The sequence below is a fragment of the Syngnathus typhle genome, linkage group LG13, assembly GCF_033458585.1.
Source record: "Syngnathus typhle isolate RoL2023-S1 ecotype Sweden linkage group LG13, RoL_Styp_1.0, whole genome shotgun sequence".
NCBI lineage: Eukaryota > Metazoa > Chordata > Actinopteri > Syngnathiformes > Syngnathidae > Syngnathus > Syngnathus typhle.
Genome location: NC_083750.1, coordinates 10,471,157 through 10,488,963, shown reverse-complemented (window position 1 = coordinate 10,488,963; position 17,807 = coordinate 10,471,157). Strand labels below are relative to the sequence as shown.

At 47.3% G+C, this 17,807-nt stretch overlaps 3 protein-coding genes across 6 annotated transcripts in view; 1 reads left to right on the top strand and 2 right to left on the bottom strand.

The window, feature by feature from the left end:
* Window positions 1-897: 897 nt before the first annotated feature.
* Window positions 898-13,559, top strand: LOC133165406 (insulin-like growth factor-binding protein 3). 3 transcript variants are annotated; one of them, XR_009717589.1, is made up of 5 exons: window positions 898-1,499; window positions 2,336-2,589; window positions 3,731-3,850; window positions 5,448-5,836; window positions 13,419-13,559. XR_009717589.1 is itself a non-coding variant. In XM_061295051.1 (4 exons), the coding sequence occupies exons 1-4, from the start codon at window positions 1,124-1,126 to the stop codon at window positions 5,601-5,603; spliced, it is 906 nt and encodes a 301-aa protein (XP_061151035.1). In that variant the 5' UTR covers window positions 898-1,123; the 3' UTR covers window positions 5,604-6,850. The 3 variants fall into 3 exon arrangements, 2 of the variants coding, with proteins under 2 accessions (XP_061151035.1, XP_061151036.1); XM_061295051.1 differs by lacking the exon at window positions 13,419-13,559 and having other exon boundaries at window positions 5,448-6,850; XM_061295052.1 differs by lacking the exon at window positions 13,419-13,559 and having other exon boundaries at window positions 901-1,499; window positions 5,478-6,850.
* Window positions 7,203-8,841, bottom strand: LOC133165411 (insulin-like growth factor-binding protein 1). The gene is made up of 4 exons (XM_061295059.1): window positions 8,493-8,841; window positions 8,295-8,425; window positions 8,100-8,228; window positions 7,203-8,026 (listed from the first exon to the last, which is right to left on the bottom strand). Exons 1-4 carry the CDS (start codon window positions 8,833-8,835, stop codon window positions 7,901-7,903), a joined length of 729 nt encoding a protein of 242 aa, XP_061151043.1. The 5' UTR covers window positions 8,836-8,841; the 3' UTR covers window positions 7,203-7,900.
* The window catches only part of LOC133165384 (adenylate cyclase type 1-like), a 20,427-nt gene continuing 13,939 nt past the window's right edge, over window positions 11,320-17,807 (bottom strand). Inside the window, exons 8-20 of one of the 2 annotated variants that reach the window (XM_061295003.1) lie at window positions 17,239-17,394; window positions 16,680-16,877; window positions 16,499-16,596; window positions 16,188-16,272; window positions 15,996-16,085; window positions 15,649-15,911; window positions 15,152-15,278; window positions 14,713-14,829; window positions 14,499-14,645; window positions 14,334-14,432; window positions 14,104-14,218; window positions 13,882-14,006; window positions 11,320-13,698 (exon numbers count right to left, since the gene is read on the bottom strand). In XM_061295003.1, the coding sequence (XP_061150987.1) occupies window positions 13,303-13,698; window positions 13,882-14,006; window positions 14,104-14,218; window positions 14,334-14,432; window positions 14,499-14,645; window positions 14,713-14,829; window positions 15,152-15,278; window positions 15,649-15,911; window positions 15,996-16,085; window positions 16,188-16,272; window positions 16,499-16,596; window positions 16,680-16,877; window positions 17,239-17,394 (2,016 nt within the window). In that variant the 3' untranslated portion in view covers window positions 11,320-13,302. Of the gene's footprint in view, window positions 13,699-13,881; window positions 14,007-14,103; window positions 14,219-14,333; window positions 14,433-14,498; window positions 14,646-14,712; window positions 14,830-15,151; window positions 15,279-15,648; window positions 15,912-15,995; window positions 16,086-16,187; window positions 16,273-16,498; window positions 16,597-16,679; window positions 16,878-17,238; window positions 17,395-17,807 lie in introns of those variants that run through there. The other variant, XR_009717586.1, reaches the window with a different exon arrangement.

Sequence of the window (17,807 nt, the reverse complement as noted above, 5' to 3'; positions counted from 1 at the left end):
CCAGTGAGAAGGACTCTCTGCTGTAGAGCTGCCGAGTTAAGAGTTCGAGACGACGGGCAGAGTGCCAAGCCTGGTTGGATATAAGCCTATAAGGAGACTGGAGACGCTGGATTGATTTTTAACGTAGTCCCGCTATGATCTGTCATCACCACAGACGTAATTCAATTGGAATGTCTCACTTTTTTGGACAGAAAGAGGTGGGGAATCGCTTTCCAATTGGGGGCCTTCGAACTAACCACTGGCGCAGCTAGAAGGGGGGGGGGGGGGGGGGTCAGTGCCCCCGCAGCCCACTGGCAGGTTAGATAAATGGACTTTTGGGTAGTTTTCAATTTTTGGAGATTTTTTTTTTTGGTGACACTTCCTGCAGAAAACACATAATGAATATCGGCGTTTTTGGAAAACTTGTTCGGATTAGTTTGAATGGATGGCTTCCATTAAGAATGCAGAAAAATGAAGAAATATCAGAGTTTCTTGTGTTCAAAATGAAAATAGCATATTCTTGCTGTCCATCCCCAGCATTTCACCGGTTTTCATTCGTACTGAAAGAGAGAGAAAAAAAACACTGCTTCGTTAGTGGTTCACAAACAGTTGGCTAGCTACTAAGCAGCTTGCTGGCTATCCTTAGTGTTCAAATTCTAATTCATCAAAAAAAAAAAAATCACAGTCAACAGTTTGTGGTTTCATTGAAAAGTTGTGTACAGATTCATGTACAGGAACTGTCAGATGCTCAGGCTATTATTCCAAGGAAGAGCACTATCCAATTGAAGCAACCAAAAGGCGGCACTTGATGCGCACAAACTATCCAAACAATCTGAACCAAGCATTATTTTTGAGTGATGTATTTTATTTTCAAAATCTCCGTTGCAGATGGAGAAGTTAATAGGCTCGGAGGTATATTTTGCGTGCCTATTTATAGTCGTTTGCAGTCAAGTACATTGCTGTGATTGGAAATGGCAGAGCGGAGTGGAGTGGAGGCAATTCATCAGTGGAATTCCACCGGGGGGAGTGACTACACTGGGTCTATATATTGGGATGTTTTGTGCGGTGGATTTACGTGAATGAGAGCGCAGAACGAGTCCCCGCGGCAAGGACTACTCCCCCTCGGCCACACACTCCATCCAGCATGGATTCGTGCTTGCGCGCACTTTGCGCGACTTTCGTCATGTTGTCTTTTGGCCGCGGGTCAGGTGCGCTGGGCCCGGTGATCAGGTGCGAGCCGTGCGACGACGGCGCGCGCCTCTCCTGCAAGCCTCTACCCAAGGGCTGCGCCGAGAGGGTCCGAGAGCCGGGCTGCGGCTGCTGCCTGACGTGCGCGCTCAGCTCCGGCCAGCCGTGCGGTGTGTACACGGGCAGATGCGGCGCCGGGCTCTCCTGTCAGCACCAGCCCGGCGAGACCAGACCTCTGCAAGCGCTTCTGGAGGGACGCGGGCTGTGCGCCAACGCCACCAGCGCTCGACGGCTCGCGGAGAGCCCGACGCCTCCCGTCAATGAACTGCCAGGTATGCGTGCACCTTGATTACTCACCCACGCTGGCTTTCGCGGCGTGCATGCGTGCACACTGGCGTGCATTGAGGATTTTGGAACGGAGCGCAAAATGAGCACAGGCTTGTCTTTATGGCTCATACTGGACCTTTATAGGCTTCTAATTAAGTGTTGGGGGTGAGGAACAAGAGGGTCTTCAATGTGAGCGGCCAAAGTAAGAATGTCGTTTTAACATGCATGGAATACATAAGATTTGCCCACTGGCAGAGGTTGGGCGGATTTTATCTGCTGCTTCTTGCTGAACGTGGTGCCAAGGAAGCGAGTGCTTCGTTTAGATAAAAGTAATAGTTTAGTGCAATCCTCGTGGCAAAAGAGCGATGTAAAAGTAAGTTGGGGAGTTTGATTTATATAAAAATCGTGTTTCAATGTCATCTCATGTCGTTTTATTGTAGAATTTGTTTTTATTTACTCGGGTTGTGGTGTGGCCGGGACTAAGTTGGAAAAGGGATCCGCAGATCTCAATGGGTTTTTCCTAAAGGTTAAAAAAAAAATCTATTGGCAAAATATTTTCAGCGGGTGTCAATTACTTTAATTCAATTATTAAGATTATTTTTTTACGTTAATGAGGAAGTTCCCCAGTTTGTCTATATGTGCATCTCGAGTCACGACCACTCCAGGGTGTGTCAAGGCTCCCGCGAGGAAAGAAATGGGTTGTATGATGGACAGCTCATCCACCAAAGCACTACTTTTATATGCCTTGACTTCCACTTAACACTTTTGAATGTGTGCGCTTGAGTCTGAAACCAAAACACGGCACAGCCACCAACCACGTGCTCTTTCCAAACGCCGGCAGAGACCATCGAGACTCGAGACGAGGAGCACAACTCGACCGGAGGCGTCCTACATAAGACGCAGCAGGGCGCACGCGGCAGAACCACGGGAGCCGCGAGACCGCCGCTGAACGCCTTTCTGCCGTCTACCAAGGCTGAAATCTTACGACGGGAGCAGCAGAAGAGAATTAAAAGTTTTAAAATGGAGGAAGTGCCCGGGCCACTCCTGACAGACCAACAGAACTTCTCCCTGGAGATCAAAACAGAGCCCGAGTATGTAAGTACCACAACCGGTAGTTTCCTTCCTCTGGATCATCAAGTTGGAATGTTTTTCTCTCCTCTGCTCTCTTTCTCTCTCTCTGTGTTTTGGTGTTTTTCTCTTCCTGCGGGTGATGAAATGTTTTGGGGGAAGCGTGCTGAAGGTTGGCAGGCGCCGCGACCAACAGAATGGCACGGCAGCGAGCGGCGGGGAACCGTGGCCCCGCGGCTGACCCGGGTCAGGCGGTTGTTTGACCACAAGGCGTCCGCGTGCCGGCAGCGCCGGGAGCCAACCGATGATGGATTGGCCGTCTTGAGTGGCTGTTGGGAAGCCTTGCTACTATTTCCATCTCCTCCTTTTGGTCAGAGACGTGAACGCACACGAAAACTGGGCTTTGGCTGCGTGCTCGCTTTAATTAGCCAGGAGCAGAGTACTTGGAGCTTTTTGGCTCTGCCTTCAAGCTTCCTTTCCACTGCTTCCCCCTTCCCACATCCATCCATCAATTTCCCATATGCTGTGTCAGGGGGCCTATCCCAGCCGACTGAGGGCGTACATTACAGGGAGTTGAATTATGCAGTTAGCCCAACCTAAAATGGATTTGGAAGGCTTTCTACTTGAGCAGGTTTGAGGGGCGCTCAGAACAGAGTACCAGAGTGAAAACATATCCAATCCAATTTCTCATAGTCGAGCTAGCACACCTGGCTAACGCAGCTACGACTCAAATGATTCGACGGTAAACCCAGTCGGAGCCAGGTTATTCGATGGTTCCTTCCCACTTCTGATTTAGGAAGTCAGCTCCAAGAAGAATTTGGCATGAATCACAGTCACTCCACCCGCAAGGCGTATTTGACCCTGGACAAGTGTGAATCAATCTGTCTCCCACGTCAGCCGCTAATGCGAACCACTCACGACTCCAGCCAATCAGTTGCGTACGGATTTTTGTGATGTGGATCAAAAAATAGCACCGCTTTTTGTCCTTTTTAGGGTCGCGGCGCACGTAGACAAACAACCGTTCACATTCGCATCAATTAAGTGTCGTGAATGTTTGAGTTGAGCCACAGCTGATCACCAACAGACAACCGTGGACCATTTTAGGGTGAAATAGTAACTATTTACGGCAAAAAAACCCAAAACAACTTACCTTTTGTGTTGTGCGCAGGGTCCCTGCCGGCGAGAGATCGAGAGCATCCTCAGCAGCCTGAAGATTACAGACATCCTCAACCCCCGAGGTTTCCGCATCCCCAACTGCGACAAGAAGGGCTTTTATAAAAAAAAACAGGTAGGAAACAGAAGCACTTTAGGTGCAGCTGTCAGTGGCTACGTTGACATGAAAAAAATGTGTCGGATTATTGGATTAAAGAGATGAATAAAAACGGAATGAAAATGCGCCATGCGCACACCCCCTTGGAGAACGTTCTCCCACCGAAATGGTCTGGTTACATCAGGAAAGGCACCCGACGGTGCCAAACCGATCAGTGGCTCTCTGCGGCAAGCGCTAAGGCCAAAGTTGCAACAACAACATGCTTTCGGGGCTCCGAAATAGTTCCGTTCAAAACATAAACAGCCCTTGAGAGCTTTATTATGTTCAAAGCGCAAGCCCAAACGTCGTCTTTTTTTCGCAGGCTGCATTAATAGAGATTCAAAGGCCGAGCGTAGTGACTCAAACTGCGGGCCGCCTGCAGTCCAATTATAGACGTGAATCTGTCCTCCTGTGTTCATCGGTAGTTATTAGAGCCTCATCATTGCACCGCCACACCAGTGAGGTAGACCCCGAGCCACTGGCACTGGAGACTGCGACCGCAGGCCCCAAGCCCCAGCGGCGTTGCCTGGCCGGGACGACGCTCGGGAACCTTCCCAGCGAGACAGACGTCAAGGTGGCCGCCGGCGTCCTCGCCCCATAATTGCTGGACTTTTGAGAAGCGGTCCCAGAAATAGAGTGGCGGCCATGCTCTCGCCCCCGCCCCCTCCCCTCCCCTTTCGTGCATCCTGCGCACAGCAGCTCAGCCCACAACGGGGTTGTGATAAATGAGCGGTTCTGACGTGTTCATATGGAGGCACTTAGGGCGCCGCTGCGTCGCTTTTCTTATTACACAGGGCGGCCCCGGGCGGCCTCCTGCTTAATGGACATGCTCCTCTTTGACCTGCAATCATCTCATAAGAAGCCAGGCTCATTGTCTTTGTTTATGTGGAGTGGATGCAGAGCAGTATGCAACGCGCGCACACCAGCCACGGGTGCGGTCGGCTCGAAATTGGACGTGCGTGTAACGTGGAGCCAAAGCGTCCCTTGATAGCAATCGATGTTGCTCCTTAACTCATTCACTGCGAACCCAGTTCATAACGGCACTCAATGAGTTCATAGCAAACGTGTTGTGACGCTTCGCCATTCTTAGCTCAACTAGTACTCCCGATCGCTAACGAAGGTTGCGTGTTTTACTCAAGGAGGGGGGGGGTTGACCTTTAGTAAAATTGGCAATAAAATAACAGCCCTCGGGTAGCTCCACGCAGACTCTGTAAGTCATTTGTAGTACCCATAATTTGGAGCTGCGGGGTATAATCAGCAACAGATGATTCGTGCTGCCACCGGCTCCTGAAAATAGATCTGGGTTCTCAGTTGTTCACGAAGGTCCCTAAGCAAATATTTGAGCAGGTTTCTGTTTACCTTTAAGGCCTCTATATGTGTGTGTAACAGGAGGTGGACCATAAAAGTTGCTGAAAATACCACAGCCTTGGCCGCGCGCACGGCCAAGGCTGCGTCCACTCAAGCACAATCTGCCCATTAATGCCTCTTAACTATTGCCGTTCTCCTCCATTGACTAAAGTGGCCCGTTAGCCGTAATGCTGCACATTCAACTGGTTTTTTTGTTTTTTACATTTAGCTTCACCTTGTCCCTCCTCTTCACTCGCAGTGCCGTCCATCCAAGGGTAGAAAGCGAGGCTTCTGTTGGTGTGTGGACAAATACGGGCAACCCTTGCCAGGTTTGGATGGGAAGGAGAGAGGAGTCGCCCGGCACTTGAGCTCGCAGAGCCAGTAGGAGCCCAAAAGGGACTCTGCGGGGAGGGGGGGGGGGGGTAGCGCTAAAGATCTGTAAACAAGCACAGACGCTGAGGATATCGGGAGAGAGCCGATAGGTGGATGTTTGCTCTCTCTATCTGCGGGACCTTTTTGTACAAGGAACAAGATGGATTCTTCATGAACATTTGTGACAAAGAAGATGATGGAAGGCACAGTTGAGAGAACAGCAAGGACTTTACAAGGGGCGAATGGGTGAGTGAGTTTTCCAAGCCACCTAAAATAAGTCAATGTGGTAAAAATAAACGTCACCACCGCTTGGCATGGTCCGGTGCTTGGGCCTGAATAATAATCACAAAAGTGCATTCTCCAAAAGGAAGCTTGCGTTAGTTACTCAGGGAGTCAGCCAGTCCAGTGCATTCCGCCCACGTTGATTGGTGAGCACAGCAATCAGCACAATTAACCGCTAATATCCAATCAATATAAAGGAAGAACTGCAAGGAGCCATCGTTTTGGTCAGGCGCCTGAAATGGGATCCGGGTACATTTCTATTGGATCGCCATTAGGGACTGGTGAATACTGATACCGGGTATCACAATCGGGCTGATACCAGCCCTATAACTCATTCACTGCAAACCCAGTTAATATCTTTGATATCACTGAATGAGTTCATGCAAAAATGACAGTATATTATATTACAGTACGTCCTCCTCAGCAGTAGTTGGCGCTGTACTGTGGCAGTTTGACACATCGCTGAATCGTCAGAAAGAAGTCTGTGCTGAATATTTTTTTTTATTTCAAAAGGACAAGCACAGATGTCAAACTTTGGTCCGCTAGGGCCGCGATTCCGCATGTTCTCAATGTCTCCATCCGCCAGCACACCTAATTCAGATGATCAGGTGTGTTGGAGGAAGGAAACATCTAAAACGAGCGGCAGCGGCCGTCGAGGACCGGAGTTGGACACTTGTGTACTAGAAGTACCGGTCCTCCATCAGTGAGTACTCAAAGAGTAAATACTCACACTGGTATCGGTGTGGAAAAAAGTGGTATCGAACATCCCTAATTGCTATTTTAATAATCAAACAAGCGCACAATTTCTTCCCAAATAGTGTTTGACTCATGTTTGTATTAAGTTAATACATCCTGATTGGTTTCTGTACAGTTTCTGTTAATGTTATGGCAAGACAGGACATATTTTTTTTGTAAATGTGCTGAAAACATTTAGCAAAGCCTGCTCGAGGTGAATAAATAATAATAATAATAATAAAGACACGGCGTGTATTTTTATGTCTTTTGTGGCTTTGGTTTCTTTGCGCCGTACTCCCAGCACCCCTTCCGATCAAAGTCCGCCGAGGCCTGATTATCGGATGTCGTTAAAAGATTATCCTTATTGATCGTATTGCGGCGCGAGGTGTGTGAAGAGTGATTTTTCCTCATGATTGTCGGTGACGATTTGATTCTTGTGTACATTGGAAGAGCAGAACACAACTGCCATTTTATTTTCTCGTCTCATATTTTTAGAAGGTAAGAATTCGCACGGGGATCTCTGGATTTTTTTTTTTGGCCTTCATCACTCCAGGATGTGACGCAAATGTGTCGTGTAAATGGAGGTCACACTAAATACTTTCTACTTTTTAATCATGTCTTTTCTGATTCTATAATACATATGTTGTTTTGACAATACGGCAAAAACAACTTTTGCGCAGAACTGGATATTTGACATATATACATAAATAACAGAATATACAGTAACTGCTGGACACGAGTCCTCGATTACAAAAGAATAAACATTGCAATATTGCATAATAAATATTTGAATAAATGATAGAATGACAAAAAAAGCAGTAACGCTGTGGATAAAAAAAAAAAAAAGGAGGGTAACTGCAGAGGTAGACAAATGTAGAAGCTTGGATGAGCTCTGATATGTTTGTGCTTGACCAGCATACACATACTTGCGGCACTTTAAGTATCCCCTATTGAGGAAATGAAGATGCGTGTAGACAATGTCAACATGTTGCATGAATGAGCCGCTGTGTTGATGTGAATGAATTGTAAAAAAAAAAAAAAAAAAAAAAAGGCCCTGAAATGGGGCTTGGCAGTGGTTGCAGGGTTGTGGTTTTGGAGGAATGGAGTTATTTAGTCAGAAATACAAATGTATACAGTGTTGCCCTATTTACAATTGAAGACAGCAAAAAAAAGATGTGAAAACAGTTTTAAAAAAAAAAAAAGAGAGACTTGCCGTGAATAAATAAAATAATTTACAACTTTTCATGAAGGGACCAAAGTGTCCTCACGAGTGTTTGGGGCTCGTTTCCTACTTCAGTGAGTGACTTCCTGGTGGCACTCGGCGTCGCCGGTGATGTGGCCGGTCCCGAGGAGGATCTTGCCGTTCCAAGCCGACACGCACCAGCAGCGAGCGGGTGGTCCCGCCAGAGATGACTCACACTTGGAGAAAGACAAAGAGCGGTGAAGGGAGGCGACGAGTGAATGCGACGAGCGACGAGGGTTTGCAGCTTACCTGCTTGGCTTTGTAGAAGCCGTGCTTGTCGCAATTGGGGAGGTAGAAGGTGGTGAACTTCTCACCAAGGTTCTGCTGTGAGCTGGCGATGGCGTCCAAGGCGGCGCCCAGCTCGATGTGACAAGGCCCCTGAGCGGGAAATCAAGTCCGTGTCAATGCTCGTTCTTTTTCCTCTAGGGAGAATATGAACTGTACCTGCTGCAGCAGTTTGTTCCTGATGGCGTTCACTTTGGCCTTGATGCTCTCCTGGGTGTCGGCGGCTTCTTGGTTGGGCAAGCCCAGCATGTCCTGCAGGGAGCTGCGGTCTGCTTCCTCTTCAGCTTCCTCTGAACACACATCAAGACTTCAATTAGCGTTAAGTCTTATGCGAGGGAAACGCCGCGCCGACGCTACCTTGGTCTTCGGTGCAGAGCCCCTGGCCCCGGGTGAGGGCGTGGAGAGGCCGGGCGTCGCCGGGCCTGGGCATGCAGCGCAGTCCGCTGGCGCAGTGGGCCGTGTGGACCCCGCAGGGGTTCCCCCTTTCTAGGGCGCAGGCCATGCAGCAGCCGCAGCCCGGCTCCCTGAGCACCTGCCCGCAGCCGCTCGGCACGGCCGGACACTCGCTCAGCTTCTCTTCCGTGCAGGGGGCGCAGCGAATTGGCTCGGGGCCCACCACGGGGGATGACCCGACCGCCGCCACCGCCGCTGCCAAAACCACGGCCGTCACCAGCATCTTCTTGGCGTGTAATCCACACATGTCAACGCTTTGCACTTTTTCTGTCCCCGTCTCCCCGCCCGCTCGTATTTAAGCATCCGTCTGGCCTCCGACTAGTGTTAATAATTGACCGACTGCCTACAGATATAAAATATTTGTGACATAGCAGCAGTAGGCTGACCTCGCTTGACGTGCGTGGTTGAAGGCTCACGGGGTCTGCGGTCAATATTGACTTTGGGACGCGGTGATTGGACATCATAACAAGCGGGGTGGGGGCGTTTTAGTCATCGCTGACGGAAGAGGTTAGCAAAACATGGACCTTGAAGATGTTTCAATGAAGGAGGGAATAACATGTTTGGCTGCGGGTGCGCTGTTTTGACACCGCAAGCCGCTTTGTTCCAGCAGCCTCTTTGGTGAAGGTTCATCTTATCAGGAAGGCGAGATAAACAAGGACATGAGGCACCCACACACGCACACAAACACACGCACCCCGTTTATTGCATAACGTCGCCAGAGTCATAACATGTTTGTGTGAAGACAACGGACGGTAATTGGTCGTTTCCTTCCGTGTAGTATCGGTAGGCGTCGGCTTCACTTTAAACTTTTTTTTTTTTTTTTTATCCAAAAGGCAAAATCTAATTAGACTTTGACCTGCCCCATGATGAGCTCCCTCTCAATTGGGTCCGTCAGGTTTTGGGCACTGAATGTCGGGACCCACTGACCCAATGAATCATGGCTGACCCCGATTTGCAAAACGCATCAAGATAACCTCTTTCCAATTGCTTTGTCTAAAGCCCACTTGACACATTTAACACAAACACGCCACATATTGGGGAGAATTAAACAAATAATTTATTTGCAATACTGTACAGTAAGACTGAAATAATTTTCTCATCTCAATTGATTCGTTCATTTACACCGTGTGTAATCTGAACCTAGCAATTAATTCATATAGAGAAAAATGCAATGCTGTTTAAAATAGTGGACATTCATTTGTTTTTTTAATGAAGAGGGGGGTGAAAAAAAATAAAAAAATAAACACTTGCACGTCGTTGGCGTTTTCATGAGGGGGGGGGGGAGAAAAAAAAAAATCAACACTTGCACGTGGTTGGCGTTCACTCAATCACCAGCCGATGCGTTCTCGCTTCCTCTATGTTCATCATCACGTTCATCAGCCACTGGGGATACGAATCGTCCTGCAAAAGGTATATTGAGATCATTGATAGCACACAAAAAACAAATTCGAGCTATAAAAGTGATTAAATTCTTCCTATTCTTACAAATGTATTAAGACTTCAACCATTGCGAGCTGCGCAGTCTAATTAAAAAAATTATTCAGAGCAATCACTTGACAAGTGATTAATTCTATCATTAATTCCAGTGTGTGTGTGTGTGTGTGTGTGTGTGTGTGTGTGTGTGTTCATTACACTTTCGTCAAAAAATATATTTCATGTTTTTACCGTGAATGACTTCCTTTTGCGACTCTTCTTCGTCCTCATTTGACGCTGCTTTTTCTCTACCGACCAAAAGGATGGTTCCCATGAGTAGAGATCATCTGATATGTTTCCGCTTGCGTCCACTTGTCTCTTTTTTAAGGGTAATTCCGGCTGATCGAGTTGCCGTGACAGCACGGCGCTGCGGGATCTTCCAGGCCTGCGAACGTTCAGCGGAACATCACGAGCAAAGCGCTCATATTTCTCACCCGCTTGATGTTCTGCTGCTGGAGACTCTTCAAGTGTAGTCTCAGATTCCTCCAAGATGTCAGAGAGATTTTCATCCTGTGTAGATCGTAAATGATTGGGAAAATTAATTGGATAACTGGCCGGTTTTTATTTATTTTTTGCTCCAAAACCTTTCTTCTGCTAGACGAGCGATCATATACATGCACTTTAATCAACCAATCAAATTTCTGTGATTATTTGCAATCATTTAAAATGCGTGCGTTCGCTCAGGAAACGTACGTTGACAAAAAAGTTGTAAAAACTCACACGTCTCTGTTGAAAGTCCATGGTGGGCGTTTGGTGCTTCACACAAGAGCAGCAAGGGAGAAATTAACGGCTTACCGAATTCATGTTAGGTGCGAAATTCCGGCAAGTGGGTGGGGTCTAAATTAAAAAGCCCATCTTTTTATTTATCTGTGAGGTAGCCTAATAAAAGGTATAGTCGATTATTTTATATATTTATAAATGTTTAAAAATAGGTCAATATATACTGATCATGTAAATTTGTACCCAATGTTGTGTTAGCACAAGAAGAGATTATTGACATTGCATTTAAACGTAGTTAGGACTACTATTCCCAGCATGCTTAGGGATTCCCTATAAAGCACTGGTCTGGAACCTATGGCTCGCGAGCCTTTTGGTGACTGCGTCTGTTTACACAATTGACGTCATAAATAATTTTCATATATTATCAAAGTAAAAAATAGACCTACTAAAATCAAAATGTTAAATTAGCTTTCAAAATAGGATTACATTTGCAATCCATCAGATCTGTTTTCTACCGCTGAAATCCACGGTTGCGTCATATCAGCCAATCCCAGCTGCCCTTCGATGTACAGAAGGGTGACACCAGGTCGGACAAAAAAATCAGCGCAATTTTTATTGCACAATACGTGGTCGCGAGAGGTCAAATTCCATCCGCTTTATTTAAAATTTCAGCTAGCTTTATAGTATAAAGCATTGTATGTAATGTGCTCACGAAGTTCAGAGAGCTTGAAGCAACATGTCATCATTATACAGTAACGTGATTAATTTTCATGTTCTACTGATGATGGAAAAAAAAAAGTGTTGAAATGTTGCGTATATGCCAGCAAGCAGTTACATTGGCTAATGGAAAGAGGAGGGGTGGCTTGTTTGTGAACTGTCATTTACCTCAAATTGCCCCTCTTTGCTTCACAAGGTGCGTGCGTGTACTTGAACACCACGTTAAAACAACAAACTTTTTTTTCCCCTTGTAAGTTCATAGTTTACTTTTGATCAGTCACTATGACTATGACATTTCCTCATTTTATACACCAATATTATCTTTATTACAAAATATTCAAGAAACCATCTTTACACTGTACAAGTTGTAATGTCGCTTACAGGCGTTTGGATATTTACAAAGAAAAACATAAAAGAGTATAACCTGCATATCAAAATGAATTTGTGTAAAAAGGCAGGTTGCAAAGACGATTAAGCTTGACATGGAATAAGGCAGAAACATGACATATTGTATGTACACAGGTGCAGGTAAATGCTAAAGATACAACCGTATGGCGTACAGCGGACCACCACGCACCTCAAATAACGATTCTCCGCCGATAATTGACCCCCGCCGCAAAACGGAATCCCGAAACACAAATTGCATTTTAAACATTGTCAAACATCACTCTGACTTGTGAGTTAAGTTTTCTTTCTTTTGGTATTTTTGCAGACAAACAGAGTTAGAAATAAACTGTAGCGCCGTTGTGGGAGTGAACACAGCCAATGGAAGCGGGTTCTCTCATTCCCTTTAAATTTAGCGCACCAAAATTGCATTACAGCATCTGCGCCACAACTTAGACCTGTTTTTAGCAAACCTTTGATGGATTCTAAAGAAATACTGAGGGGGGGGGGGGGGGTCCACTGTATGGCTATAAGAGGAACGTGGGCTAAATGCACCAGTGGTTGATCGACTGCTTGTGTGCTTTAATACCGTCTTATGTAATACCACGAGTCAGGTTTAGGGAACTCCTTTTTTCCTTTTAGAACGACCTACAACTCTTATTATTCGCGGGCTGAATGTCTTTTTTTAGAATCGCACACATCTGGCCACAATGGCCCGCTGGCTTTGCATTCCCAAGCCATGTTGTTTGTGTTTGCACCAATTCTGCAAGTTTTGTTGCTCACAATGTATTTACTGCATCAAAAGATACCCATAGACTGACAGGGTTTGAAAAAGAAAAAAAAAAAAGACACATTTTAGCTTATCGGATGGTGTTGAAAAGTGTGCCAACGGAGTGGGTGCCGTTTTGAAAAGCTCATGACTTTGGTTTACTTTAAGGGGGCAATCGTATTCATGGCTATGGCTGCCAACTTGTCAAAGGTCATGCAGCGGTCGGTTAGAGCCAAAAATGTCATTGTGCTGTGTCATACCACCACACACACTCACGCATGCTTAGAAACACTGAGTGACAGCTGTAAATAATACAATGCATCCTTGGCATCATTAGAAGGACAGTGCAAAAGCAATAAGAAAATCATTTATAAATAAATAAATAAATGCACATACTGTAGAAGATCCCCTCAGCAGAGATTTTACCTGCAAAGAATGGATGGTTTGTCTGAGTGTGTCCAAAGAGTGGCGAGCAGCTGAAATCCCCTAAAAAAAAAAGGAAAAAGAAAACAAAATCCAGCGAGTATGATTGTCTGGACTCATTTCCTAAATGAGCGTCGCACCTGCAGGAAACATGCACGCCGGTCTCCTCAAGGCCTCCATCTCTCGTTTCTTCTTACCTTCACTGAGGTCACACACTTGTGTTTGTGTCTACACCGCAGCATCGGCCACGGTGGCCACGGTGGCCACGGTGGCCACTGCTTCAATTTCAATCTGTGTCACATCTATTTCCTCGCCCTCCTCTTCCTCCACTTCACCCACCGCAGGCACGCAGGAGGAGGGCAGGCACGTGGGCCGGTTTTTGGGGGAGGCGGCGACCGAGGAGACGCTGCCCAGGGTGGCGGGCACGCTGGTCTTGCCGCAGGAGTGGATGCGGCGCGCCAGGCTGGCCGAGCGTACCACCGACGAGATGGTGGCCGTGCCCACGCCCTGCACCTTACCCTCCAGGAAGTACGTCAGCATCTCGCCTTTGCCCTTCACGCTCACTTTGCCGCGGCACACCAAGTCGTAGTCCGAGTTCAGCAGGCGGTAGACCTCCTCCGTCACCTGGGTTCAAAGTGATTCTCGTCAATGGGAGGAATGAAACCAAATTGAGACAACCTTAATCCACTATCTAAAAATACATCTTGCTTAAGAAAAAAAATAATTAGCTAGCTAGCTAAAAATGTCGGATTTGTCAATAAATAATGGTTTTAAATGCATTCCTTAAATATATTCTGTATTTGTTACCTGAATCTTCCCTGGTACTCCCGTGCTGTCCATGCGACTGGCCACGTTGACCGTATTCCCCCAAATGTCATACTGGGGTCGCCGTGCCCCGATGACCCCTGCCACCACTGGACCAACATTGATCCCTGCAACCGGCATGGCGCATTGAGCAAACCAGATAAGTCGCAAACATTTTATATTTTGATTGGTGGTTGTTGGGGGGGGGGGGGGGGGCAGACGTACCGACTCTCAAGACAAACTCATTGTAAGACTGATAGTTGATTTCATCCAACACGTCAAACATCTCAATGGCGTAGTCCGCTATTGTGCTCAGGTGGTCGTAAACGGACTTTTTAGCCTATAGAAGCAAACAACGATGTCATTTGGGAGTCGTATCATTCTTCGCAGAGGATCGATAATACAAATGTATCGCTCCATTGTTTTTGAAGTACAACCATCCCGCAGTGTCTCACCTTGGTTCCAACGGTGGGGACGAGGCCCACGGCTGCCATGTACGTGCTCCCGATGGTCTTGATCTTCTCAATATCTTTGTAGCACTCTTTGTCCATGAGCTGGATTAAGGCATATTCACGTTTAAGATCCACATTAAGCATCAGTTGATCATAAAACAGCCGAACCTCATCAAAGTCTGCAATGATCTCGTTGAGCAGTCTCAAGCACTCCACTCCCATGTTGTTGCCGTCCAACTCGATGTAGAAGTCGTTGAAGTTCGGGATGGAGGCAAACAGGACGCCGACTTGTGCGTAGGACTGGTAGTAAAGATCCTAGAAGAAGAAAAATGCAATTGTGACGCCACTGATCCACCCGCTTGTGTTTCTGAGCTGTGCTCACCATGTTCCTGGGGTTGGACAGCAGGAAATGTTGCGCAACGTGTGCCGGCAACAGATTGAACAGGATCCGCCTGTTGTCCAGTTTGACTTTTTCCATGCCGTCCCTTTCCTCCTCTGCCTGTCAACCAAACAATGTCTGCTAAGTGAGTCATGCTTGGTTGATATTTGTGAGTTGGTGAAAATGTCTGAAGCCAACTCAAATTATTCCTTCACATTTCCACCAGCAGGGGTCAGTAAAACCCCTCACATGTATGGATTCCCATTTCAACTGGCTGGTCACATTGCCAAGCCTCTTACTATGCAAAATAGTCTTTCTCGTCATGAAATAGAGCCAAAACAAACGGAACAGAAACCCGGCCGCTTCTAACTACATCAATATTATAAATAGATTATTTTAGTGGAGCACATGATTGTGTTGTGATGAAGACATGCTGGCTGACCTGCACTGCCCAAAGGAAGTCCAAGCGCAGTTTGAGGTCAAGCTGCCTGGAGTGGAGGGCCAGGGCACTGACGAAGAGCAACAGAGACAGGATGGGCTCGTAGCCCCGCATGTGGAAGGACCCCCCACTGTGGAAGAGACCAAGACACAAAGTCAGCGCCGGGGCCGGACCACCCAGGAAAAACTACACGGGAGGCTTGAGGCGATCCCCCACGCAGTCGACAGCAAACACGTGCTAAGTTATACAACAATGTGGATTCGGTCGCAGTGTTTACTTGTCTAATTGCCTGAATGTCGGACTAGCGTGACATACGCACACGCGTGTTGTACATCAGTGCATATGTAGGCTCCCAAAATTCCTGTTTCCCCTCACTGGATCAGAGAAACAAATGAAACACGCGTAGCCTCCTTTTGAGCCAATGGCGGAAAATCAAAGAAGCAAACGAGCATCTCATTCGCGCCATCGCCCCGCTGAGCCCGGCCGGGGGCCTCACCCACCCGGCGGTCTTGCGAAAACCGCTGAGCTCCAGCACGGTGACGTAGAGCACCCCCAGCAGGAGCATCAGCGCCATCTTAGGCAGCCAGGAGACACGCAGGAAGAGCGCCAGGGTGAGCGTGCCCAACGCGCACGACAGGAAGGCGTAGCGGGCGCCCTCGCACGGCAGCTCGGCCATGGTACGGTTGGCGCCGCCGTCCTCGTCCATGATGACGATGGAGCTGTTGGGGTTGGCGGGACCCCACAGCCAGGGCATGCAGCCCACCTGTACCGAAGGCAAACAAGAGCACGTGTGTGCACTTCAGAACGCAGTGAACAAGAGCCGCCGTGCTAAACGAAACTTACTTACCACGCAGGCTTGGGCCACAGCATAGATTAAGAGCACTATGAGAATGCAGAGAGCAGTGCGGATCTGAATGGTCAGGCACCCTGGAAAACACTGATTCAGCAAATAATCTAGGTCAGGTTAAAAAAAATAATAATCTGTGCTAATCCACAAATGTCCGTAGGTATCAGAAAGGCCCGGCCCGGCGGCACACACCTGTATGCTGGTAATATGAAGATACATGATACATGCTACCAGGAAACAGATGCAGAGGACAAGCAGCACCAGAACCACTATGCCACTGGAAGGAAGGAAGGAAGGAAGGAAGGAAAGAAAGAAAGAAAGAAAGAAAGAAAGAAAGAAAGAAAGAAAGAAAGAAAGAAAGAAAGAAAGAAAGAAAGAAAGAAAGAAAGAAAGAAAGAAAGAAAGAAAGAAAGAAAGAAAGAAAGAAAGAAAGAAAGAAAGAAAGAAAGAAAGAAAGATTATAAACAAGTCAACAAATAATACTGAGTCGTGATCTGACGTACTGCGGTATCATGAGAAGATAGACAAGGCCACACAAGGCAGCGAGGATCAGCGACAGAACCACGGCGCTGGTGAAGTACTCATCCGGAACCTGGTGGTACTTTTCAGTCCCAAAAAAGGAGCAGAGTGGTCAGTATTGATCGTTACAAATGTCCCAAAAGGAGTTCGAGTAGCGTGGCTCACCCTCTGCTCGCGTTGCGAGCACTTGTACATGAGCGTGAGGAAGTTGAGGTCGGCCGTGTCCGACTCGGTCTGCCGGGCCTCGATCAGCCGCCCGATGTAACGGTTGACCCGGGTTCTGGGGCTGCTCTGGACCACGTTGGCCTGGTTGGCGTTGGGCCGGTTTCGCAGTTTCTGCGGCGCCGTCCTCATGGCCCTCCGCTGTGTGTGTGTGGGCGGGCAAGAGGTCAGAGCGAGCGTTATCATGTTGGAATGGAAACAGCGCTGAAGGAGCATCAACAATACGAGCGAGCGGGCCGCCGATTATACTTTCAAATGGAGCTGCTGCAGTCACATTTAACTTCATTAGTGGATGCACCCTGCTGAGACTAAGTGTCTTTGGCAGCCACACTGAAGAGAAGTGCAAAATTGCCACCACTGGAGCAGAACCACATTTTTTGCTTTTTTCTTGTTGCTACTCAGACAGAAAGTAGTTCACGCAAATCTCAGCGCGTTGGTATATATTTTTTCATTCGTTACATTTTGGGAATATTCGGAATGAGAAAAAAGCGGGAGTGCTTACCTTATCGCCGTCCTCGCAGTTCATGACATTGGAGAAGGGGATCTCGGCCTTGAACATCTTTCTGCAGTGCATGAGCTGCACCAGCAAGTAGCACACGGTCTTGAACTTCATCTTTTTGGCCGGTTTGATATCCGACAGAATCAATCCTGGGAATATCTGCGTGAGACGGCGAGGCGAGGAGGATTTGCAAAAGTCAGCGTAATGGAATTGATGTATAATGGAAGGTGCACGTGTGTGTGTGTGTGTGTGTCATGTAGTCATTATTAGCAGCATTAGGACCTTAACCACAGATACAATGTGGGTCAATCCCCCAAGGTCATATTATTAGATTGAACAGATCTGAGCTCCGCTATTGAGCTCCGTGCAAGGTTCCAATTTAATATGGTGTGATCAAAGGCAGATTGTGTCGTTGTCGGAAAATACCGTAGAGCAGAAACGTAATTTAGCAAACAGAAGACTGCAATTTTTGTTGAAAAGAAGTTCCTCAACTCACTTGGGCATTGTTACTCGGCACCAAGATGGCGGAAAATGGCAACAAAGCACTTCAGCATAGCTCTTTGGAAGTAAAA